The 25761-nt window shown below is 50.8% G+C and overlaps 1 protein-coding gene and 1 non-coding gene across 2 annotated transcripts; one reads left to right on the forward strand and one right to left on the reverse strand.

Annotated features, from left to right (window-relative positions):
- The first annotated feature begins 629 nt into the window (after positions 1–629).
- On the forward strand, positions 630–24927 carry BAG3 (BAG cochaperone 3). The gene is made up of 4 exons (XM_069567709.1): positions 630–1397; positions 17785–18108; positions 19916–20320; positions 23552–24927. Exons 1-4 carry the CDS (start codon positions 1212–1214, stop codon positions 24365–24367), a joined length of 1731 nt encoding a protein of 576 aa, XP_069423810.1. The 5' UTR covers positions 630–1211; the 3' UTR covers positions 24368–24927.
- TRNAS-GGA (transfer RNA serine (anticodon GGA)) lies at positions 14550–14622 on the reverse strand. Its single transcript has one exon. It is a non-coding gene; the product is annotated as a tRNA-Ser (tRNA).
- Positions 24928–25761: the final 834 nt, after the last annotated feature.

Raw genomic sequence — 25761 nt, forward strand, 5'->3', positions numbered from 1 at the left:
AGAAACATGGGTTTGATCCCTAGGTCGGGAAGATCCCCTGGAGAGGGAAATGGCAACCCACTCCAGTATTCTTGTCTGGACAGAGGTGCCTGGCAGGCTCCACAGGGTCGCTAAGAGTCGGAGGTGACTGAGCACGCATGATTTACACTACTTTCCAAATGAAGGTCAGATTAAGATAGCAAGAACCAACTTGCACCATCAACAAGCCTCAAACCCCAAAGAATGTTTTTTCTTTAAAGTTCTTCACTGCAACGACAGAGTCTACGTTTAAGACATGTGCTTCAGCAACATGCATGCGCTGATGCAATCTTTCTTTAGGATTCGAAAGAAAGGCAGGTGAATTTCTATTTGTACTTCCATTATTCGCCCTGGCTTGCTTCTGGTGTCGGATCAACATTCCAGAGCCCTTTCCGGACGGCCCTTAAGCCCATGGGGAAAAAGTGATTAACTGAGGGTCACCAATGTCCCGGAGTATCAGTAATTTGGGGGTACAAAGGCGAGGTGGGAGAGACTCTAGTTTAATCCCCAACGACTTAAAAGGCTAACGATGAGTTTGTTTTTACACGAAAGAGCCAGTCCCGGGAACACCCACGTGGCTCGAAGAAGACCAAGCGAATCTGAAAACCGAAACCGGCCCAGGACACACAGATGACGTCCCCGGGGGTTCGCTCGACCTGCCGCTCGGCGACACAGGGATCCCGCGGATGCAAACCCCTCGCCCAGCTCAGGGAAGACTCCGCCAGGAGCCCCCGACCCGGGAAGCCGCGAATAGGGGGAAGAGGTGGCCCGGTGGAGGAGGGGCGGCCGGCGGAGGCCCCGCCCCCGCCCCGCCCCCGCCCCGCCCCGCCCCGATTATAGCTGATGACTCAGGGCGGAGCTCCGCATCCAACCCGCGTCGCCGCCAACTTCTCTGGATGGGACCAGAAGTTTCTAGCCGGCCAGTTGCTACCTCCCTTTATCTCCTCCTTCCCCTTTGGCAGCGAGGAGGCTATTTCCAGACACTTCCAGCCCTCTCCGGCCACGTCACCCCCTCCTTTAATTCATAAAGGTGCCCGGCGCCGGCTTCCCGGACACGTCGGCGGCGCTCCCGACTTTCCGCTCCGGCAGCGGCCAGCGAGCGACCCTACACCTGGAGGTCCGGCACCCCGCGACCCGGCACCCTGCAACCCAGCACCCCGGCGGCCGCCCCTCCGGGCCGACCCCGACCCAGCATGAGCGCAGCCACCCACTCGCCCATGGTGCAGATGGCGTCCGGCAACGGCGCCAGCGACCGCGACCCCCTGCCCCCCGGCTGGGAGATCAAGATCGACCCGCAGACCGGCTGGCCTTTCTTCGTGGACCACAACAACCGCACCACGACGTGGAACGACCCGCGCGTGCCCCCCGAGGGCCCCAAGGTGAGCAAGGCCCGCGCCGCACCCTTGCCAGTGGCTCCCCCTCCACCTTCCCCCCAATCCCCCATCGACGGCCAGTCTAGGGACAGGGCCGGGCGGGGGCGGCTGGACTGGGCCCGGCTGTGGGGACGCAAGGCGCCAGGTGCCCGCCGGCCGCAGCCGGTGCCTCGGAGGTCAGTGAAGGCCGCCTGGAATGCACGGATCCCCAGAAGGACGCCAGCTCTCAGGGGGGTCGGCCTGCTGCGCCCCCCACGAGCCCACTCTCCAGGCCCGCCCTTGGCCGGCGTCTGGGCCAGTTTGGGGAGCTTCCCAAGAGGACTGCCCTCCCTGGGCCGTGTTTGGTTTCCGGGGGTCGGGCGGGAAGCGGGACCCGCGCGGTGGCACCAGGTCCCGTCCACCGGCTCCATTCGAGGGGCCCTGGGCCAGGAGACGACGGGTGGCCGGCCTGCTCAGCACCAAGGCCCGGGCCAGGCCCTGCCACGGTCTCCACCCGGCTTCCAGGGCTCAGATCCTCCTTTCTCTCTGCTGACCGTGCTTTGGCAGACGCCAGGGGACCGCTGGCAAGCTTCTGTGGGGGTCCTTTAGGGTCTCTTAGGAATTTTACATCCTCCAGTTCCTGAACTTGGTTGAGGGTATCTTGAGTTCACTCTCCCACCTCAGGCACAGAGTGACTCAGGAGCCTGATGTAAATGCATTCCTTTTCTTTATTTTTTTCCCTTCTGTATTTGAAATTAAAACTCTATTATTGTTTGAAAGTTGTCTTCACTAGGAATATATTCTAGTATGACTTGTTAAAAATAAGGTGCAATCTTCCAGGCAATTTCTAAACTGAAGATGTGAGACTGTCTCCTAGTTGACTATTGCCTTAGATACTGCCTCACCCTGGTCAGAAAGAGATTAAAAAAAAAAAAAAATCAACACATTCCCTTTCTCGTTATGCTACTAAAATATTTAGGATTTTTTCTTATCCCCAATACACAAATAATTTAGTAGTAATACTTTTGTATTAGAAGTATGCCTTATTTACATATACGCAGGGGTGTATATACTACTTAATCCTTAGAACCATGAACATTTGAAAATATAAACTTGGAATGAGTCTGTTAATTTAAAAAATTATAACTAATTGTACTGCTCTTGTAATTTTCTATAACTTTGAGCTTTTTCAAAACGTAAAGCTTGGCAAAAAGAAATAGTCTGGGCAAAATAGAAGACATAAAGAGCTGGTAAGTTATTTTTAAGATTTAAAAATTCACAGAATTAAAAATGTTTTATAAACCATTGTTTTAGAAGAAAAAAATCTGTGTTAACCATCTTCAGTTTTATGCAGCTTTTTCCTTTAAAATATTTATGAAACTCTGGTGCCCAACAGTGAGATATTGTATAATCAGCAGCTTATGCTTATGAGAAATTAATTGTATATTTATTCCTGAAAATTATTTCAAGAGGCTGTAATTAGCTGGGATCGACATAACCATGTATTCCTTTCGCTTGTCTGTTCAGCCCATTATTGAGTGAAACTAAAGCTCATTTTAAACCAGCTCTGTTACTGCAGACTGCAAGGGTGTAGATCTTTACTGAGGCCAAAAAAAAAAAAAAACCTGTCTTTTTGAGGCTTCCTTCCTATAGAGACAGGAAGAGTCAGAATCCACTGGCGTCAGTGGTGGTGAGTGTAGGTCAAGTAGGAACGTATCCACTGTGAGTTCAGTGTACATGTCACATTGCTGGCGCTTGGTTTTCAACGTGAAACTCACCCAGCAGGTTGAGATCTTATGTGTGATGGATGGGTTAGGCTGTGGTTTTACAAACTTTTTCAAGGGAGGGCGGTTGGAAACAGGTTAAGTTACTGTTATTTTTCTCAACAAGTAGAACATAAGAGCTAGTAAATCAGAAGTTTGATGCCATAAAAGTTGATTTGAAAATTTAACAGAATTTTAAAGTTGAAAGATCGTTTAAGATCTTTTAGCTCAGCCTCTCTTTTTCTGAGAAAGAAACCCAGAGAGTTCACATGTGTTTCCAAAGGCCATTCAGCCAGGACCAATAGCAAAGAGAGACCTACACCGGAAGGTCCTAATTAAGAGGCAGTTCATTGTTCAGAGGAAGGTAGAAGAGTCTTAAATTTCTTAAATTTCTATGAAATTTAAGTGTGAACTGGGAAGGCTGGAGTACTTGATTGTTTTTCTGCCCTTCTGACTTTTGTGACTACTTGGATGGTGATGGCTGGATGTGATCAACTCAAAAAAAGAGCTGCTTACCAAATTAATTGAGATTTCTCAACGTGGCACTAGAACATAAGGAGAAAACTAACATTCACTTCGTTAGCTCTGTGGGCTTCATGGCTTTCAAGACTGTGCTTTGATGTACACAGAACAACTATGTGGCTAATTCACTTTAACTTCTGTGAATGACACCTCCAGAATAAATACAATGGAAAATAAATACAGTGGAAAATCTTTCAGTCACTTCAGTCGCTCAGTCATGTTTGGCTCTCTGGGACCCCATGGACTGCAGCATGCCAGGCTTCCCTGTCCATCACCAACTCCCAGAGCTTACTCAAACTCATATCCATTGAGTTGGTGATACCATCCAAGCATCTCATCCTGTCATCCATCCCCTCTCCTCCCTCCTTCAGTCTTTCCCTGCATCAGGGTCTTTTCCTGTCAGTTCTTTGCATCAGGTGGCCAAAGTATTGGAGTTTCAGTTTCAGCATCAGTCCTTCCAATGAACATTCAGGACTGATTTTCTTTAGAATGGACTGGTTGGATCTCCTTGCAGTCCAAGGGACTCTCAAGAGTCTTCTCCAACACCACAGTTCAAGAGCATCAGTTCTTCAGTGCTCAGCTTTCTTTATAGTCCAACTCTCACATCCATACATGACTACTGGAAAAACCATAGTCTTGACTAGAAGGACATTTGTTGGCAAAGTAATGTCTCTGCTTTTTAATATGCAGTCTAGGTTGGTCATAGCTTTTCTTCCAAGGAGCAAGTGTCTTTTAGTTTCTTGGCTGCAAACACCATCTGCAGTGATTTTGGAGCCCCCTCCCCAAAATAAAGTCTCTCACTGTTTCCATTGTTTCCCCATCTATTTGCCATGAAGTGAATATCCTTCACTAGCACTTTATATCAGAAATTGGTTTCTTAATGTGGATTGAGAAAAGAGCTCTGGCAAAAAACAAAGGGTCATTTTAGAGGAACTGAGCTAAGAGGACCCTCTGAGCATCCTTACCTTCCAGGGAAGATGCTGTCAGTCAGTAAAGAGCTATTCACCGAACATGAAAAGCAGAGAAAGCCGTCTTCAGGGGAAGACAGTTTCTGGGGTGTTTGCAGTTTAATCATATGGGTAAATGAATGAATTTCTTGGAAAGAAGAAGACTAGAACTTTGTGTATGGTTTAGTTTTATTTGCTATTGTCTTAGAGTTGATCCTCTCCCGGTTCCCTGAGGTGTTTAGAGTGACTTTTCATCCCATTTTTAAAGAGGGGGCAAGTGAAAGTATCTTGCCCTTCACTGCAGAGGCAGGACAGCTAAAGGCAAAGGCTTGGGGCCTACTCCAGCTCCACTCTGAGAATCTGAACCTCCCCACCTGCAGTCTTCCTGGATATCGATTTTCTGCATACGTCTCCTGGCAAGTTCCTACCAGTCCAGGCCCCTTCTCTGGAAGAGGGCTTGGCATCCTCTTTGAGATGTACAGTTTCTATGCAGGCCGCTCCTTTGGCTCGCCTTGTGAAATAAACAGGCCAGATGCTTTGGAGTGTGGCGCTGTGCCGCTCCCTTGCAAACCTCCCTGGGCAGAGGAGCAGGGCAGTTCTAGCTTTTCCGGTCCCGGAGGTGCCTGGGCACGGATTCCCGAGCCTGGCAGTCTCCAGGGAAGCCTGAGGAGAACACAGGTTGCCAGCTGTGCGTACTCCCTTGTTGGGTCCAGGTTGTTCAGGGTAGGACCTAGAAATCTATATGTCAGAAAAAGCTGCCCTGTTGGTTCTTGATTCTGGCGCCCGGGCATTTGGGAGTCACCAAAGGACAATGATCCCACATCCTAGAGGGGGTGGCGTGGGGGAGCTATGACTTTGTGTGCACCTGTGTGAGCCTTGGCATCCTTAAGGGAGGCTGCTTCACATCTAAACCTGCAGAGCTATCTCCCGAGCCTCCCTTCCTTCCTGGTGAAACTCAGCAGGTGCCTGAGTTTCTGGGGGTGACGATGAGGATGGCAGGGGGAGGGATGGAGCCTGGAAGGGTGCCAGTGCCAGGTGTGGGGAGGTGATCCCCAGACCCTTGTGAACCCCAGGAGAAGCAGGCCAGCTGAATCTCACCAGTCATTTGACAGATTATCCTCAGGCCCTATAGGGAACAGATAGGAGCATCCTTGCAGAGGAACTCAGAGCTGGTTTGAGTTTCAGCTGAAGCAGAGACCCATTTGTTCCCCTTCACATTCTGGAGAGCTTCCTGAATATTCCGAGAGATGAGATCATCTTGTGGTTTGCAGATCGATCGCAAGCTCTTGTACCTCTTAGAATCAGAACACAGAAAAGGAGCGGCCATTCTTTCCTTTGTGTTTCCAGCCAGTTGCAGTGACTCTGGAGCAAATGTCTGTATCACAGATGAATAGCAATTTGCTGAGGGTTTGATAAAGAACATGGCCGAACAAATACCTTTGGAGCCCAGCTCATCCAGGACCTTCGTTCTCCCCTCTGACGAACAGTCTGTGTTTGGGCTATGCAAGACCTGACCAATAACTTGTCCCCTGTGTTGTGGCATATATTTGCCCTTTACAGGGGGTAGAGACAGCGTACAGGAACTGTGGCGGTGGTTGACGTTAGCCAGGGCCGGGAAGGCTTAGCTGTTTGATGCTGCTGCTGGGGCTGCCTGTGAGTCAGAAAGCTTCATACCACCCATGAGGCTTGATTAGCGTTGTCCTCGTTTCTGGAATGACACACAGTTGCCTTATATAAACCACTCTACACGTTGGTTCCTTCCCATTGACATTTAAAAATGACCTGGCATTTTTCGTAAAAATTAGGAAGCCATGCATAAATCCAAACCTACTCTTTCTCCTTCATAGTTTTGCTGTGTTAATGTTGCTCTTAACATGTTTAAGATGCCTTATATAGAGAAACTGGGAGCAGTAGCTGAAGGCTTTGCTTATTGGGAACCTCTGAGGATCCTCTAGTGTTGATGAACTGCAAGGAAACCTCTCTCATACCTGACAGTAGAGTTCTCCAGGCCCTCGTGGCTCCCCATGGCTCGTGAATCAAGTCTGCATGCCCGTGATCCTTTTGTGCCTCAGCTCTCAGACAAAAAGCTGGACTTTGGAAGCGAGGCTCCAAGTCCCCTCCTTTTGCAGATGTGAAAGTTGATCTCCAGCCCTTGTTTGGCACCGTGCGGCCGGGTGAAATAGCTGGTGTTGTTCAGTCTTCACATATTTCTAGGACGATTTCTTTGGGGGCCTCGGCAGCTTTTCAGCCAGTCAGGCAGCTCGCAAAAGCTTAATCAGAATTTCTGTAGGAAGGGAGGAACTAATTTTTCCCGTCTGTCAACACCTTTGCAGACATGTGCCAGACACAGGTGGGTGCTTTTACAAACCTTATCTGTTTAAACCCTCAAAGGCACTCACGAAGGTGGAAGCTGTCAGATTCACCTTATACACGAGGAGACAGACGTGGAGAGAGGGGAGGTGCCTGGCCTGAAGCCTGTCAGCTGTGACAGAACAGACTGTTGTGAGCAGAGCTTTGCCTCCACCCCAGGTGACAGACAGACTCGCTGCTAGCAGGCCTGGTTGCTGCTTTAAACTTAGACCTTTATACTCCAGCTCGCTGGGCACAGCCCCGATTTTAAACAGCCTTGAGTCCATCTCCTACAGCTCGTCAGGCACATTGGCTCCTTTCCTGAGCCTGGGTCTGAGCTGAGAAGACGAGCCCCGGTCTCCACTCATTCATCTCTGCCGAAATTTTTTGAGTGCCCGCTCTCTGCAAGTCATGGTGTTAAATGTCACACAGAGGACAGTTCTGCCTCCTTCAGGGCCATTTTCCACAAAGCGTTTCCCCCATCTCTCGGATTGGAAGCAGCCCATCCTGGCTCTAGATGCCACATTACTTTAATTTGAAACTTTCCTCCAAAAGGCAGCACGTTCCTGCTTTGCCTCAAGGTCACGTCCCTGTGGGCTGAGCGTCCCAGAGGCAGACTCTGCGTCTCTTTCATCTCTCTGCCTCTTCAGGGCCTGGCAGGGTCCACGGGGTCAGTGTGTACGACTCTGTGCGGAGAAGAGGAAAACGTGGGCCTGGGCTCTGGAGTGGACAGGCTGTTGAAGAAAAGCGTCCCTTACTGACGTGCGTGTTGCGGGGAGCCTTCTGTCAGTTCCTAAGCGGCGTCAGCCTCATCCCCAAACATCTCCCAGTTGCCGGTTCCTTTTTATTGAATTTCTGAATGGCCTTTTCTCCACAGGGGACGTGGGTATTGATTGCCTAAGTTCATCTTTACATGTCTGGGTGTCCCCGCCAGTGACACAGCGTCTTAGAGCCGGCCTGCCAGGGAGGTTGGTTGCTGTCGGCAGCCAGACGCCACTAAGCCAGGGCTGTCCGAGGAGTCTGTCTCCAGTTTTTCCGTTTGTGAGGCTGGCAGTAAGGTCAGACACTGCAGAGCGGCGAAGCCTGTTACTCACTGTCAGTTCTGAAGAGCCCAGGATTGCAGATTGCTCGCTGCCTCCATAATATAGTGTATAGCGTGCGTGTACTCGGTCATGCCTGACTGTTTGCGACCCCATGGACTGTAGCCCCCCAGGCTCCTCTGTCCGTGGGATTCTCCAGGCAAGAATATTGGAGTGGGTTGCCATTTCCCACTCCAGGGGATCTTCCCGACCCAGGGGTCAAACCCACGTCTCTGTGCCTCCTGCACTGGCAGGCGGATTCTTTACCACTGTGCCACCTGTGAAGTCCTATGTACAGTAAGTGCCTCCTGAGAGCCCCCCCACCTAGAGCTGTGTCCTGAGTGAGGGAGATGAGACTTAGCCCTGAAAATTCCCTAGCATCCTGTTGAAGAACAGGCATTTCCTATTTTGAAGTAACTTCCTCGGTTTCTTGAAAATTTAAAGTAGAATTGTTGTGTTTTTTTCAATTACATTAAAAATTCTTTCATGGACAAAGAATGAATGAATGAATGGTTTAGAAGTGGAAACGGCAGGAAGATAGGAAAGAACATGTGTGTAGCAGGGAAGGCAGCCACATGGCTTTTTTGAATGTTCCAGATTATCCCACGGAGCCCGAGGGTCAGAGTAGGACCCAGCTCTGCTGCTGGGCTGGACCTGGGTTTGCTTCCAGCAGAGGCCCTGGACTGGGCCTGAGGAGTCTCCGGTCTGTGGTGACTCAGAACTGAGTGCCCCACTCTCGCTGCCCTGCCTCAGCCAGGCGGTGACTCAGCATTGAGCCTTGGCTCCCTGGCCCAGAGCACACTTGAACTGAATGTTCCAGGTCTGCGCCTCAGCTCAGCTCAACTCCACCAGGCGAAATGAAATGCTTTCCCTCCTGCTGCGATTTTACCCCCAGGAAGACGAAGGGTTTGCAGACGTTCGTTTGACCTTAGCCACCAACAGTCATTAATCCCACAGTGTACAGGTGTGGCAGGAATAGCGAAAGGGTTCACATGTCCGGTGGTCTCAGGTAAAATCGCTCACCTCCCCACCCCCAGCCTCAGTCTCCCCTTCTGAGAAATGGGCGTACACCAGTACCCATCCAGCAGGGTTGTGAGGAGCCAGGGCCTGACCTGAGACGTGTGTGCAATCTGTGGGGAGAGCCCCAGCCTCTACCAAGAAGTCGGAGGGGATTCTCGGAGAGGGGCTCTGCTTCCCCACACAGTAGACAGTGCTGGCTGGATGTGGGTCTGCCGATTCCCAAATGGGCATGAAGTCTTGTTTCCCGAGGCAAGGGCTCCTCTTATGGCCCCTGAACCATCTCAGCTGATTGTCCTTCCACCAGTGTCTGGACGCCCTCAGCACCCTTCCCTGGGGGTTCCTAGGCCCCTTGTGGGGGATGCACAGGAGCTGGGCAGGAACTCAGCGTGGGCGTCAGCCTTCTGGAGCTTCAGCCAGACCTGCAGCCCACAGCCCCAGCAGCTTGTAGCCTTGGCCCCAGATCCCCTGCCCGAGACAGGCCAGGGCAGTTGTGTGTTCTGTGTTCTTCAGGGAGTGCTGTGTTTACCCTCAACCCTGTCTGATCGAGGGGAGGGTCTCTGTCTGGGCCTGAGGACAGTGCCAGCAGCAACCAGGTGCCCAAGGGTGTTGGGGGGGGTGGCATCGGCCATATGCACAGGTGTTCTGGACCCTGCCCTAAGGGGCGGAAGGAGAGGGAGGGTGTTTCTAATTTTCACCATCCTCTTGAGGGAGTGTGGTTGTTGGGAAAGGAGTGCTTTGAGAAGCTGCCTAGGCGGGGAGGAGTCCCTCCCCGCCCCCCGCAAGAAATTCCTCCCAGGGCTGCCACCATCTGTCAGTCTCCCCTTGCTTGAGCTGTGGTTGATGAATTGGAGATTTGACTTTTATTCCTATTGCGGAATTGTGTTTTGTGCAGAATGCATGTCCAGTAAAGCTAGCACCCTGCTACCAACAGATGCTATGCATGGCTGGCCTCTGGGACAGAACCTTGAGAAACCAGTGGAAACGTACCCATGGGGTGAAGGGGTCTCTTTCCCTAAATTCAGTCAAGAGTTTGCTTCCTGATATGGAGATTTCAGGTGCTTTTCCATCTGTGACTTGTGGCTTTAGATTGATTAAAGCAGATCCCTATTTTTTTTTTTTCCTGAGGAGGAAGTAGGTAGTTTTTTAAATTCCCTGAAGCCACTGAGTTCAGGAGCTGAACTCCCATGACCCAGGGTTTTCTTCTTGGTTTTGCAGCCACTTCCCCTGTGACCTTGGGAACCCTTGAAAGGGGCTCCAGGGAGTGAGAGACTCTGAGCTCTGAGCACTCTCTCCAGCAGGGGACATACTCGGCTGTGGCCTGGAGATGACTTACATGCCATGGAGGACACCCTGGGGATGTTGAAGGGACATTAGCAGACTTTCTACTCCTAGGCGACTGCTTCTGCCCCAGCCTGGCTTGACTCTTCCCCCTGGGCCTGAGGGGCACGTGTGCAGGCGTTACAGTCACTGCAGACTGGGTGGTGATTGTCTGCAAGGCAGCCCCTCCAGGGTTGGGGGCCTCCTGAAGGCAGAGGAAAGTGTAGGGCTCAGGCCTCTGGAGTTGTCTTTGACTGTGTTTGCTTCCAGTATGAAACATTAGATAACATGTCTTAACAGAGAAAATGGCATCCCTGCTAATTAGTGCCCTTAGGACTCTCAGATAAAAGGGCTTCAAACTTTTAACAGGCTCATTACCAACTTGGGTGAGACCACTGAGGAATCAAACCTGAATTTACAACTTTCTGAACAGTAGGCCCAACAAGCAGTTGCTTGGGAGAAGCTGGGTCCATCAGTCACTATTTGTGGACTGGAAGAGCGCGGTTGTACAGGGCACGGGACAGCTCAGAGTTCACAGAGACTTTCTTGCGCCTTATTTCACTTTAATTTGGCAACAGGCACGGGGATTTTTATAAGCTAGGGGACCTGAGTCTCAGTAGCAAGGAGTCCTGTCTGAGAGCACATAGCTGGCAAGCAGCAGGGCGGGATTGGAGTCTAGGATGGCAGCTTGGAGATGGGGGCTCACACTGGTTCATTCCTACCTGTTGGGACACAGCTGAAAAGAGAAGCAATGTCATGTTTTTGAAAAAAAATTTTCCCTAGTAAAAGCGCATAGGGACACCCATCTCAGTAATCCCAGGATCAGGGCCACATACTTCTTTTAAAAAAATCGCTGTTGGAATATAGTTGATTGACAATACTGTGTTAATTTCAGGTGTATAGCCAAGTGGATGAATTATACATTACCTGTATCCACTCTTTTTTATTTTATTTTTTTTTATTTTTATTTTTATTTATTTATTTTTTTTTTTTGCTGACAAAGCAAGAGACTTTATTGGAAAGGGGTGCCTGGGCGGAGGCAGCAGGGTGAGAGAACTCAGGAGAACAGCTCTGACACGTGGCTCGCCGTCTCAGGTTTTACAGTAATGGGGTTAGCTTCTGAGTTGTCTCTGGCCAATCATTTTGACTCAGGGTCCTTCATGGTATTACACACACTCAGCCAAGATGGATTTCAGGAAAAGGATTCTGGGAGGTTGGTCTATATAGGGACTGGCATTACTTCTTTCCTTTTGACCTTCTCTAAATTCTTATGGTTGGTGGTAGCTTATTAGTTCCTGATTCCTTACCAGGACCTCCTGTTGTAAGATAAGTCATGCAAGTAGTTACTATCATGCCTGGCCAGAGTGGAGGGCTGCTGCTGCTGCTGCTGCTGCTGCTGCTGCTGCTAGGTCGCTTCAGTCGTGTCTGACTCTGTGCAACCCCATAGATGGCACCAGGCTTCCCCATCCCTGGGATTCTCCAGGCAAGAACACTGGAGTGGGTTGCCATTTCCTTCTCCATCCACTCTTTTTTAGATTCTTTTCTCAGGTAGGCCGTTACAGATGTATTGAGTAGAGTTCCTTGTGCTATTCAGTAGGTCCTTATCAGTTATCTGCTTTATGTGTATATGTCAATCCCCATCTTTCAGTTTATCCCCCCTTCCCCGCTGGTAACCATAAGTTTATTTTGTACATCTGTAGCTCTGTTTTGTAGAGAAGTGTACATACTCTAATAACAAGTATATTAGATAAAACCTTCAATCATCTGAGACTAGATTGCTTAGAGTGTAGACACTTGTCCCACCAGGAGTGCTGTAAACAGACTTTGGTGGATGTGGTCTTTGCTTATTATTCAGAGTTTGCCCAGTGTCTCTTAATGTGCCCCCAAACAGGGTTGGGGGCAGTGGAAGAGACCCTTTACCACACTCTAGTGGGAGCTTCGAGTAGGTATCTGTTTATATATCACATTGGCAATAATTCCTGTTTCTTTTCTGTGGCCTATAATACCAAACGGAAGGTTTTGTAGGACCTTGAAGCTCGGGTCTCTGTGTACGCTTTAGAAGGAAGCTTTTCTTTTGTTTTGCTTCCTGCCTGAGAGAGGCGAGCCCAAGCCACTTTATTTTGATCCAGGTCCTTGCTAAATGGGGAGTCCCTGGATTCTTATTTCCCTTCATCTTTTTTTTTCCCCCTTGTTTTAGAAGTCTTGGAAGTATCATTAGTAAAAGTCACTAGCTGACAGGCATGAGGCTCTTCTGGCCTAAAAACCCAGTTAATAGAGTGTGTCCTACTTAAGACTCCAGGGCTGTCAAGGCGGTGGTGCTCTGAGTTGCCTCTGTGGCTGTTCCCCTTCATTCAGATCGTGGTTTGTAGCTGCTCCGCCCACGTTTTAAAGAACATGCACTGTGGAGCTGAGGTTGGGGCTCACGGGGGCACGGTTTTCAGGGCTTATGGTCCCAGCCTGCTTTTGAGGTCCCTAGTCTACTGTATAGCACAGGGAACTCCTCCTCTTCCTGAAACTTCAGGGCGCCTTGAGTTCCAGCGATTACTGATGTGATTTAACTGAGTATTAAGAGTGATCATTTTTAGATTTCTGCAGCATCAATTTTTCCTTGTGTTTGAGCCTTATGTAGGTGTTTACAGCTAGGAGAGATCTTGGGATCAGAGGTCAGGGAGAAGGTGAGCTGGAAGGACCCTCATTTAGAGCTGTGCTCCCAGGGCCGTTGGGGCTGGGTTTCCCCACAGACCTTCTGAGTCAGACTTTGCTAGGACTGAACAGCGAATCTGCATTTTTTTTTTTTTTAATTTCCTGGGTGTTCCAGACGCCCCTAGAGTCTGAGAACCACTGCTTTATAGCACACCATTTCACAGCTCAGGAAACTGGAGGTGGGGGGGGTAGGAGTAAGCTGCTTCCGTAGTGCCTCCTTAGGGGCAGAGCTGGCTCTGGGACCACGTGCGGTCTCTTTCCAAGTCTACTAGCTGTCCCTTAGTGCCCACGCTGTTACTAAAAATCAGTGGTGAAGCGTAGTCATCCTCTCAGAGTCCCTTGGACTGCAGGAGATCCAACCAGTCAATCCTAAAGAAAGTCAACCCAGAATATCCACTGCAAGGACTAACACTGAAGACGAAACTCCAATACTTTGGCGACCTGATGCAAAGAGCTGACTCAATGGAAAAGACCCTGATGCTGGGAAAGATTGAGGGCCAAAGGAGATGGGGACCGCAGAGGATGAGATGGTTGGATGGCATCACCAACTCAATGGATGTGAGTTTAAGCAGACTCCAGAGATAATGGAGGACAGAGGAGCCTGATGTGCTACAGTCCATGGGTTTGCAAAAGTTGGACACAACTTAGCAACGGAACAACAACAATGAGTAAATAAGACCTGTTTGTAAGCCACACCCTTGTCCAAGCTCAGAACCTGACCCCAGGCTTATCTAGTAATACCTGGTATTTGCTAGGGCAAGTTTTGGCTCATCTAAGGCAATTTTTCCTGCTTTTCATCCTGGCCTTCTCGTGGAGTTGTTTGGCACCTGCAGAGGATTTTAAAATAATGCCCAAAGAAGAAGAATTGGCCAGTTCATTTTATAAATTAGTGCAGTGAGATAAGCAGTGGAGTCAGGCTCTGATTTCCTAATTGGATTTTGTATGAATGTATTCCTGATGGCTCTGCCCGCAGATAAGGGTAATGAGCTGAGCTGCCTGGAGGGTAATTCCTGTGATGCTGTTACCGATCCTCAGGAAGTGAGGCAGGCGGCGGTGGGGAGGCCGGGCCGGCTGTCGTCTGCTTGGCCACTTCGCTGGCACCCCGTCCCTATCGCAGGACCTCGCAGGAGCGAAACCCCCAGGAGATGGAGGTCCCGGGCCCCAGCAAGGTCAGGGCGGGCCAGGTAGTGCGTCTTCATGACAGATGCCGGCCAGCATAACCAAGAGGCTTGGGCTTGAACTTGAGAACACTTCTTATGGGACTAAGGAGACATGTTCTAGACGTTTTCTAGGAGAATTATAAATATTTATAATAGATATTTATTATATACATTTGAATGTATAGAAAGAAAGTGAAGTCACTCAATCATGTCCGACTCTTTGCGACCGCATGGACTGTAGCCCACCAGGCTCCTCCATCCATGGAATTTTCCAGGCAAGAGTACCTGGAGCGGGTTGCCGTTTCCTTCTCCAGGGAATCTTCCTGACCCAGGGATTGAACCCAGGTCTCCTGCATTCCAGGCAGACGCTTTACCGTCTGAGCCACCAGGAAAGCCATTTGAATGTATACTTATTTTAAATACATTGTTATATAAATACTTTAATATAAATTAAACATTTTAAAGTCTTCCCCCACCCCACCCCGGGAAAAAAAGTACATCTTTTCTTTAACTAGACTCTGATGAAACACCACAGAAGGTTAAAAGGGCAGTATGGCTCTCGGGGGTCCTGCAGTTTGGTTTGTAGTCTTGAAGCATTTGTTGCTGACAGGGCTCTAACGAGAGTAGAGTGGGAACAGAGGCAGCATCAGCACCCCGTGCGGACCTTGTCACGGGCGGGCGTTTCACTCGGGTTTAAATTTTTGTTCACGGAGAAGCGTTAGTTTTCTAGTCCATAGACGTGAGATGACCTCAAGCAGTGTTTTCTAAACAAAGCCTGCCACACACCCCCGCCGCCACCCACCAGAGTATCAGGGCGCCTGCCTTCTTCTAGACACGACAATCATGAAGAGATGCATGGGGTTTTTTATGAAACGGCGTAAATGAGCTGTTTGTTCACAAGGAACCAGAAGTGCAGGCCGCAGATCTATAGGAAAGCAGCCTCTGGGCCCCTCCCAGCCTCCCTTTTTTCCAGCTTGGCCCCTGACGCCCCCGCCCCGGCCTACAGCGACCACGCTTCCCTCAGCTGCCCCAAGACCCAGGCCAGGTATTGGCTGTGCTCTCACAGCCCCAGGGCAGGCGGAACTGCTCCTCTGCCTCCTCCCCTTCTTCCTTCCTTTTTCTTCCCTTTCCATTTTCAACTGAGGCACAAAATATATTCGGCGAGATGCATAAAATGTATTGGCAGGCCCGCCCTCGGACCTTCTGGATCCACGGGCTTCCCCCAGGAGTGGCCAGGCCTCACTCAGCCAGGCCTCTCTAAGGTTTCCAGGCCCCGGAGGCTCTGAGGTGGAGGCACGGCTAACAGCAGGGTGGTGGGGGGTGGCTGCCCTCAGGGGTTCAGCCTCGGTGGACTGAGGCAGGAGATGGGCAGCGTGGGGGCTCCAGAGACGACGAGACTGTGAGAAACCGCTCTTATACATGGGTGTACACTCATTTATCTCCACCACCCAGAGAGAGAGAACTTCTCCATCTCCTCAGAGGGTCCCTTCCCAGACAACTACCATTTCCTCCAGGTGTGTCCACCTTCCTGACTCCGGTTACCACCGGTTAACTGAGTCCTTCAGATTTGATTCCTTTGATCCCTGGGCGTCTTGAGTTGAAGCATCCTGTGCCCGTTTAAGAAGGGAATGTCCTTTCAGCTCCCTGGGCAAACCCCTCGCCATGGGCGCTCGTAACAGCTCACTACAGACCTGTGAAGTGGGTGTTGCTAACTCCACGTTCTAGCAAAGGGGATTAAGGCTCCGAGAGGTGAAGAGACTTACCCCCAATGAAAGAATGGTTACTAACAGAGGTAAGAAAGAACGGGAGCCCTCTTTAGGAAACCCCACCCTACTAGAAAAGCCCAGGTGGGCCCCTGTGCTCTCCAGGCGGTCGTCCTGTTTGTTCCACGTGGCCCTGGCCGGCAGGGATTGAGCCTTGCTGGTTGTGAACCATTGTACCCAGTAGCTTGGGAGCAGGCTGTTCACCAGGGGCCAGCCAGCGGACGAGGGCTGCTAACCTGCCCATCTCTGCTCTAGTGCGTGGCCAGGAGGAGGCCAGCAGGGACACCGCCCCCCGCACTTGTCCAGGCTCCGCTCCAGGCTGGAGGGATGGTGCCCCAGGGCGAGGACGAGGTGCCTAGCCGGCCTGTGATGAGTCAGCACCCAGCAGCACGGGCCTCCTTCAGCGCTGCTGCTGCCTTCCTTCTGGTGCCCGTCTCGTGGCAGGAATGTGCTTCTGAATGTGACGCCTGGACCCACTCCCTGCTCTTGGATGACCCGAGAGTTAAGCAGGCTAAAATAATGCCGCCACCCTGAGCACGTGGGTATTCTAATCTGAGAGTACCGCCTGTCTGCCGATGTCCCCAAGGACACGGCAACACTCGGGCCTCTCCGAAGTGCTGGGAGGCCCACTGGGGTGGCGAGCTCAGCAGGAGGCCAGAGAGAGGTTCACAGGTCTGAAAGATCTAAGGTCCAGGGCTTGCCCTCCTTGTGACCAGCTTCGCCCCAGCGGGAATAGAGCCTCAAGCCTTCTGGTGTTTGCCATTCAGGGGGATGCCTCGTAAGGAGGCATAATAGCTTGTCCACTTGGATCCATAGAAGTGGCACGAATCCTCAGCCCCCTCCTCTGTGAAAGGACCCTCTAGTGCTCAGGAGATGGTCAGGACAGAAAGCCGCAGGGGTCCCTGGCTTCAGTTGCCCAGCCTTTGCTTGGTGAGGAGTGACATTGCCTGGTGAGTGACTGGCCAGCCTTGTTGTCTGAAACAGGATCTTTCTCTGTGGTACATCTGGAACTTGGCCTTCTCAAGGGTCCCAAAATAGCCAGGCCACTGAAGAGAGAACTTCATGAGAGGACGTAGGAGGGACCCCAGCCGCTCCTCGCCAAGCAGGCTTTGTTGGCATCACAAGACCAGCACAACTAATCCCCGGGTTTTGTTCTCATCCTGTGCTTCTTCTGCATTCCTCGGGTATCTCCCTTTCTTGCCGCTTGTTCTGAAAATATTCCTGAGGAGGCTGCCTGCCCGCCGCTGCCCCTTCTCTGCAGATTTCTGAGCTGTAGCCTGTGTCGAGGGTCCCCCGCAAGTCTGCGTTGTCAGGAAATGTGAGGACCGTTTAGGAAGCCGAGATGCCGGCTGTAATCCCCTTAGCGAGTTGGCATTGAATCCTCCTAGCATCTTCTGATCTGGGTCTCTGAAGGTTTGGGAGGCTGTCGGGGACTCCGCTGTATGCAAGGCTGCCTTGTCATCCAGAACAAAAACCTGTTACCAGCTGGGGAAACTGGGACTTCTCCTCTGCGCCACAGATAACCTTGCTCGTCTCTTTCTTTTTCTTGATGCTTCTCATTCTTAAACTGCTGGGCCAGCAGCAGCTTCAGCAAGGGAGGAGGGGTCTGGAAGAAGTAGGGGATCGGGGGAGGTACCCACAGTTTCTGTGCTCAGCTGTCCTGGCTCCTGGCTGGCACCGTGGGGCCCAGAGTCACTCTGAAAGATCAGAGCATGTGACATTATGCTTTCTCCTCCTCAGGGCTGTTTCCTTCTCAGTTTCTAACAGGTCTGTGTCTCCTCTCACTTTTAGGAAACCGCATCCTCTGCAAATGGGCCTTCGCGGGAGGGCCCCAGGCTGCTGCCCACTAGAGAAGGTCATGCCGTGTACCCTCAGCTCCGGCCAGGCTACATTCCCATCCCCGTCCTCCATGAAGGCGCCCCGAGCCGGCCGCACCCTGTCTTTGCCTACTCCCAGCCCGGGACGCAGCGCTTCCAAACCGAGGCTGCTGCAGCAGCTCCCCCGAGATCCCAGTCACCCCTGCGGGGTGTGGCGGAAGCGAGCCAGCCGGATAAACCGAGTGCACCAGTGGCAGCTGCTGCAACGGCCCAGCCTCCAGCTTCCCATGGACCCGAGGTAAGGAGAGGCCTGGCTCACAGGCTGATATGACCGTGACCTGTGTGGGCAGGGGGAGGGATGGCGGGGAGCTGGGTTTCATGCTTCCTGGGCTGCCCCAGACCACAGATGACACCAGACCCTCATGACAGCTCCGTGAAATGTGGGGTATCGGGGCCTGGCCGGCATCACACAGCAAAGATAGCTTGCTGACAGCCCCATGTCCCTCCAGCATTTCACAGGCTGGTTTTTCTGATGAGCAGAGATTGTGGTTTGTTTCTGAAGCTCAGGAATTGGGGCTCAAGAAGGGGTAAACAGCTTGGTCCAAAAGCATAAAGTCGGAAGTGGCATTGCAGGGCCTGAAAGCCTGGTCTTTTGGCTCCCCCTATGACACCCCTCATTCCCCCTGAGCTTTCTGTGTCGGAAACACAGAGAGACTCTGTGGCATTTCACTCAGTTCAGTGTTCACGGGTGAGTGTTAACTGCTCGGAGCTACGCTGACGTGAAAATGAGACCACATGCCTGCCCTCACAGTGTCCACCGTGTAAAACGAAGCATAAAATAATATTTTCAGGCTTTAAGTCTGAGGTCAGCATTTCCTTGCACTAACATTTAAAGCATAGTCCTTAACCTGGTTCTTAGCTGAGACTTGAAGGCCAGTCGACCCCAGGAGGTACACTGAGCCATAGGCCCTCTGGGTTTTCCTGTCAGCACACCATCCCGCTGTGTCCCCCGCACTGCTCTTGAGCAGAAATGCTCACTCCAGGTGAAAAACATAGTTAATGGAGGCGTCAGGTGGTGCAGTGGTAAAGAACCCGCCTGCCAGTGCAGGAGAGGCAAGAGACGTGAGTCGGATCCCTGGTTTGGGAAGTTCCTCTGGAGAAGGAAATGGCAATCCACTCCAGTATTCTTGCCTGGAAAATTATATCCACAGAGGAGCCTGGTAGGCTGCAGTCCGTGGGGTTGCAAAGAGTCGGACGTGACTGAGCACACACTCACACAGGAGGCACTTTCCCTTTCTTGGAGAGGCAGTACCTGCATTTGTAATGTTTTTGTTGTAAAAATCAAAAGTGATGCGTCAGAGAAATCTTCACAAATTTAACCTAGCAGGGGCCTTAGAAGTCAGCTGGGGAAACACTCTTCTGCTCTTCCAAAATAGAAAGTAGGCGGTCAGGAAGGGAGAGAGGCCTGGCCTGCCTTGGTCCACATGGGGACATGGTTCCTTCCTGCTGCCCCCTGGGTTCTCTGAGGATAAGCAGGAAAAGAGTTCAGGAAAGCGGAAATGAAGTGACAACAATAACTAAAACTTAGTGAGCACTTCCTGTGGGTGGTGCTGGTGCCAGACACACCCGCTAATTCTTTTACAGAACCTTCAAGTTAGTCAGGTGAGGAGGGGTTACTCTTTTCTATACTTCAAAAGCAGCTCATTAACAGTAAAGAATCTGCCTGCAATGCAGGAGACCAAGATTCAACCCCTGGGTCCAGAAGATCCCCTGGATGAGGGCATGGCAACCCACTCCAATATTCTTGCCTGGAAAATCCCATGGACAGAGAAGCCTTATGGGCTTCAGTCCATGAGGTCGCAAAGAGTCGGATGCAACTTAGCGACTAAAACAGCAAAGCTATCGGGCTGTTGAGAATTTGAGCCCAGGCCTCTTGACTGCTGAATTCCCCGTCTTACCAGTACATGTAGACACTGGAAAGGCTTAACAGGTGGGAGGTTGTGTTAAACCTGCCACCCTGAGCAGGCATGTACAGGGGGCAGAGTCAGCGAGCCAGGCAAGGGGGGTTCACAGGGCCACGTGGCTGTGTGTTCTGTGTCTTGCAGCGGTCCCAGTCTCCAGCAGCCTCGGACTGCTCCTCGTCCTCCTCCTCAGCCAGCTTGCCTGCCTCCTCCGGCAGGAGCAGCCTGGGTGGTCATCAGCTCCCCCGGGGCTACATTTCCATCCCTGTGATACATGAGCAGAACGTCACCCGGCCGGCAGCCCAGCCATCCTTCCACCAAGCCCAGAAGACGCACTACCCAGCTCAGCAGGGCGAGTACCAGACGCACCAGCCCGTGTACCACAAGATCCAGGGGGATGACTGGGAGCCCCGGACCACGTGGACTGCATCCCCCTTCTGGCCTCCCGTCCGGGGTGCGTCCAGCCGGGAGGGCTCTCCAGCCAGAAGCAGCACACCGGTGCCACCCCCGCCATCTGTCCGTGTGCAGACCACGGTCGACAGGCCTCAGGTATGGGAGTTGATGTCGCAGATGGGCTGGGGTGGCATCTCTCCAGGGCCGGAGGAGCTCTGTGCAGGTGTCCTGGGTCCCCTGCCCTCATCAGCCCTTCCTGGGGAGACCGAGATCCTGGAACAATGCTGGTCACCAGCAGAAATGCGGGTGAGGGCTGTGAACCTCCGGTGCCTTCTACAGCTTTTGCTTGTTCTTTGTTGCAGCTGCCTCAGGGGCAGAGTTCCAACCACCGTGATGGAGAAAGGTGGGCAGAGCACAACGTCACATATCTGGGGCCCAGGTGTCCTCTGCCCATCATGCCCTGCCACACCCCACTCCCCACTCCAGCTGCAGCCTCCATCTCCTGCCTCACGGATACCCCTTCTGCACCCTGCTGGCCCTTTCATCTGTTGTCTCTTCTCTTGTTTCTTTCCTCACACTGAACCCACTTTCTGAGATGCCTCCACAATCTAAACTTTTCCCATCCTTCAGGGGACAAGCCGGTCTTGCGGCTTCCATGCAGCCTCCTCATCTTTTCCCAGGGTGCCTAGTCTCTTACAGCTCAGCATCTGATTATTCTATGCATTTCGGAAGTGTTCATCTGCTCTCTTCAGCTCTGCTCTGACCTTGACCATAGGCAGCATGTCTTACCCTTTGCAGTAAAGGACCGTGTTGCCCGGCTGATGCCCGGCCGGCTGGGTGGCTGGGAAACCTTCCCGCCTATCTGGTGAAAGTCACAGGCAGTGCCCGTTTAACCTTCGGTAGAGGCGTGCACTAGCTTTCCAGGTGGCACTAGTGGTCAAGAACCCAGCTGCCAATGCAAGCGATACAAGAGATGCAGGTTCGATCCCTGGGTGAGGAAGATTCCCTGGAGGAGGGCATGGCAACCGACTCCAGTATTCTTCCCAGAGAATCTCATGGACAGAGGAGCCTGGTGGGCACAGTACATAGAGTTACAAAGAGTCGGTCATGACTGAAGCGACTTAGCACAGCACACAGCACAGAAGTGTGCAGGCACTGATCCCTGGGGGAAGCAGTCTTCTAGTTTTAGAGCCGCAGAATACCCAGCAGTCAGGGCCCCTCAGCTGCTGAGTGAATTCTTGACCACTGTTCTTGAAAGGAAAGCCCCCGTTAAACAAATGGAGGGCATCTTCTTCCTACGAATGGGGACACTGTCCAGGGCCCTCTAACAGAGTGCTTTCCTGTTGCTGGCTTTTGTTTTTGTTTTGTTTTTGTCTTTTCTATTTGGAAATGATTCCAACCTTACAGGATAGAAGTCCAGTATACATAAAGGTCATGAAAGCAAAGATTCAGCCATGTTCACTGTTTACATTTTACTCCATTTGCCTTGTCATTTTTCCTCCCTTCCACATATTATGTATATTTTTGTTTGAGATTTAGTTATAAATAACATGCCCCTGTACCCCTAAATATGACAGCAGATGTTTTCCTAAGAGAGCTACCTTCTCATTCATAACTACATTAGAAATATCAGATGTAGGACGGTTAACATCCTTACAACATTATTGTCTCATACACGGTTCATTTCCACATCTCCTTTAGAGCAGTTTCCCCTTTGTTCTAGGATGTAGTCTAGGATCATGAGCACTGCATGCAGGTGTCGTTTGCCTTTAGTCTCCTTTAATCTGGATCAGTTTCTCAGTCTTTTTCTGCTATCATGACCTTGAAAAGTTTTGGAAAAGTACAAGCCAGCGGGCTCACCCCCTCTTAAGTGTTTCTAAAATCACTTACTCAGCTATTGCTTTAAAGTCCAAGGAGAGGCGTGTGGCTAGTTCATGAATGCTAAGGGCCAAAGTTGAGGACTTCTGGTTGGCAGAAGAGATTTGATGGAAAAGGAGGCTAGTGGTGTTCAAATAGCCAAGCGTCCATCAGATCCTTACTTAAACTCAGTAATCCTTTCAAATGGGAAAGAAGTGCTCATTTGCAAAGCTGGCAGTGTTTCCTCTCATATCTTTCCTATATATTTTGTGTAACTGGTGAAACAATATGTAATCCTATTTCCGCTTACTCTTACTTGTTTGTAGTGGCCTACCTTTCACAGCTTGTTCAGAGATCCCATGTTGGAGGCTTGCAAAGATTTGACCTAATGAATATTATAGTGGGATTTAGTGTTTTTAATATGGAGTACTTTACAAGTGTTATCGTCTAACTCCTGTTTCCCAGTTGATGAAATCAGAGTGTGTGAGATTTTTTTAAGAGGGTTTTAGATATTCACTTGAATGTTGCCCGCATAGTTCATTTTTTAGAATACGCCTGTAGCTTATAGTCACGTTAAAGAGTATCTCACGTTAGAGTATCTCAGTCACGTTCAAGAGTATCTCAGCCTCTGTAGCCGTGTCGTCAGTGTGGAGGTGCTGCACTGTGCCAGTATCAGCTCTGGCACAAATGTGTCCAAGCAGAAGTCTTATAGGGTTACCCGTTTGGGGCATCTTGCTTATTCTCAAAAAAACACATCAGTCTGGGCAGAAACCACAAGGCTGTCATAGGTTTAAAAAAAAAAAGACGATTATAACTTTGCTGAAACAGGAGCTGGGAAGGTCACACCCTGAGCAGAGACTGTCACACAGAAGGGGTCAAGTGGCAATGATTACTCCACGGCTCCATCCCCTGATAGTCAGTCACCCAGGACTTTGCTTTGAGCTAAAGTGACTCGGGAGTCAGCATGAGTCTGGGGTATTTTCCTTTTTGAAAAATCATGTTGGTTTTCTTTTCATTGCCATAAGAATTCCATCTCCAGAAAAAGTCAGTAAGAGATAGCAGACTGAGAGCCCGGGGTAACAAACGGAAGCATGACAATGGTTTGGGTGCATATAAGGCATGTGTGCTGGTCACGCTAAGTCTCTCGGTCATGTCTGATTCCTGGGGACCCCATGGACTGTAGCCCGCCAGGCGCCTCCGTCCATGGGATTCTCCAGGCAGGAATACTAGAGCGGGTTGCCATGCCCTCCTCCAGGGGATCTTCCTGACCCAGGGATCGAACTCACGTCTTTATCTCTTGTGCATTGGCAGATGGGTTCTTTACCACTAGCCCCACCTGGGAAGCCCCATAATACATGATGAATACCATATTTTATTGTTATAACTGGTTTCAGTTGACTTTGAAAATCTCTTTAATACTGTTAAACTTTTTAAAAGTCGTTCCCATTTCCTTCTAGTCAGTTCTAGCTACAAATGACCACCTGTGACTCAGCCGTTAAAATTGTCTGTGTCCTTGCCTCTTCCCCACAGCCCATGACCCATCGAGAACCTTCGCCTATTCCCCAACCTGAAAACAAGCCAGAAAGCAGGCCGGGCCCAATTGGACCAGATCTCCCTCCCGGACACATCCCGATCCAAGTGATCCGAAAGGAGGTGGATGCTCAACCTGTTTCGCAGAAGCCCCCACCTCCCTCTGAGAAGGTGGAAATAAAGGTTCCTTCCGCTCCTGTGCCTTGTCCTCCTAGCCCCGCCCCTCCTACCATCCCCTCTGCCGTCCCCTCTCCCCCTAAGAATGTGGCTGCAGAAGAGAGAGCAGCCCCCAGTCCTGCCCCTGCGGAAGCTGCACCCCCTAAACCAGGAGAGGCTGAAGTGCCCCCAAAGCATCCAGGTGTGCTGAAAGTGGAAGCCATCCTGGAGAAAGTGCAAGGGCTGGAGCAGGCTGTGGATAACTTTGAAGGCAAGAAGACGGACAAAAAGTACCTGATGATAGAAGAGTATCTGACCAAAGAGCTGCTGGCCCTGGATTCGGTAGACCCAGAAGGACGAGCTGATGTCCGCCAGGCCAGGAGAGATGGGGTCAGGAAGGTTCAGACCATCTTGGAAAAACTTGAACAGAAAGCAATAGATGTCCCGGGTCAAGTCCAGGTTTATGAACTCCAGCCCAGCTCCCTTGAGACCGATCAGCCACTACAGGAGATCATGGAGATGGCTGCAGACAAGAGCAAGAAGAGTGCTGGAGACGGAGAAGACTCCAAAACCGAGACCCAGCCGCCGGAAGCCAAAGCAGCAGCAGCTCCAGACCCCAGCGGCACAACAGACACAGCTGCTAACCCGGCAGCACCGTAGTCTCCACGAAGTGAAGGGTCAGCCCTGGAGACTGGGAACTGATTGTGTGCTTTAGGGAATTAGAAGTTGCATGCATTTCAGGGACTTAAAATCAGTTGGTTTTTACTCTTCATAGCCGCTGGGTATGCAGTAACTTGGGTGGAGGCAAAACACACTAATAAAAGGGCTAAAAAGGAAAAAGATGCTTTTCTTGTGTTCGTATTCCGTACAAATAAAGAAGTTGCTTGTTACAAGTTTAATAACCCTATAGCTTGTTGTTTTGAAGCCTTCTCTGTATGGGCCCCACGTGTTAGCCATGGATGTGAGCTGTCTGTCTAGCTCTGGATCGAGGGAGTCTTTTTCGGCTGGGGGAGTAGATGGGGAGTCAGTTTCTCATCACTAAATATGAAGCCCGTTTTTCAGAAATGTTGCCATTTTAATGGGATGATTTTTGTCATCTCATAGCTATGATACTTTCGATAGAATAAAATGTGTAAGGAGCCATAGAAATATCTGTATGTGGGATGACTTTAATGCTATGTGTAAAAAAAAGGAAAATAAAGTAATAATGTAACTCAAAATGTCTTCTGTGGTTCCTGAATTTTGAAGAGTGGCAGCATCAAGATAGACTTGCACTGGCTTCAGGAAAAATAAACAGCGGGTGCATTCACAAGCCTGCTCTGGGATTTGTGATGTCCCTACTGGTGAGATGAGAAAAGGAGTCTTGGTCATTTTTCTGTCTCAGGTCGCAGCTGGAACCTGGGAAGACCCAGGGCTGTAAACCCAGGTAATGGGAATGTGCCCATCACACCTCTCTGACTGCCCCAGCTGAGGTTCCTCTCTGCCCACCTGGCCCCAGGCCACCTGCAGGCCTCACCAAGCAGCTGCATGGGTTCAAAAATGCACAGAGAAACCAGTTCCCAGTATTGCCTGAGGTTGGCCCACGCCTTCCTGGAGTCCAGGTCACTAGGGCTTGGGCACGTGTTCTGTGAGTGTCTTTGGGTTATCTTGATCTGACATTTCTCTGAGTCACCAAGCCAAGCTGGGACCAGGTATATCTTCGCAGATTGGGTTCCTCGAAGTCACTGGGGTTAGGGATCAGATGCACTATGAAGCCACAGGAGGGGAAAGGATCTTTCTGGACTAATGTATTTTAAGAGCTTGGGAAGTATCCCAGCCCCAGAATGTGGAGATACGTTTTGTCACATAAGTGGAAGTTGAGAAGAAAGAGAAAGATGGGCCTGAGATCTCAGAGCTGTGAGGAAGCCTGCTGACTTGAGTCCCTGAGCTGAATTCCTCATGACTGTATTGAGTTTAATATTGGTGCCTGACAGTGCTGCACAAAAATACACTCCGGTGTGCTTGCCACTCAGCTTGATGAGAAAGGCTGAAGTCATTCCCATGGGAGTCCGCCA

The sequence above is a fragment of the Ovis canadensis genome, chromosome 22 (assembly GCF_042477335.2).
Source record: "Ovis canadensis isolate MfBH-ARS-UI-01 breed Bighorn chromosome 22, ARS-UI_OviCan_v2, whole genome shotgun sequence".
Taxonomy (NCBI): domain Eukaryota; kingdom Metazoa; phylum Chordata; class Mammalia; order Artiodactyla; family Bovidae; genus Ovis; species Ovis canadensis.

What these genes read in the sequence shown, in the direction of transcription:
- BAG3 (XM_069567709.1), top strand. Translation starts at nt 1,212, where the DNA reads ATGAGCGCAGCCACCCACTCGCCCATGGTGCAGATGGCGTCCGGCAAC. An exon ending in CAGCTTCCCATGGACCCGAG is followed by an intron (nt 18,109 to 19,915) that starts GTAAGGAGAGGC and finishes TGTGTCTTGCAG; the next exon opens with CGGTCCCAGTCTCCAGCAGC. An exon ending in CCACGGTCGACAGGCCTCAG is followed by an intron (nt 20,321 to 23,551) that starts GTATGGGAGTTG and finishes TCTTCCCCACAG; the next exon opens with CCCATGACCCATCGAGAACC.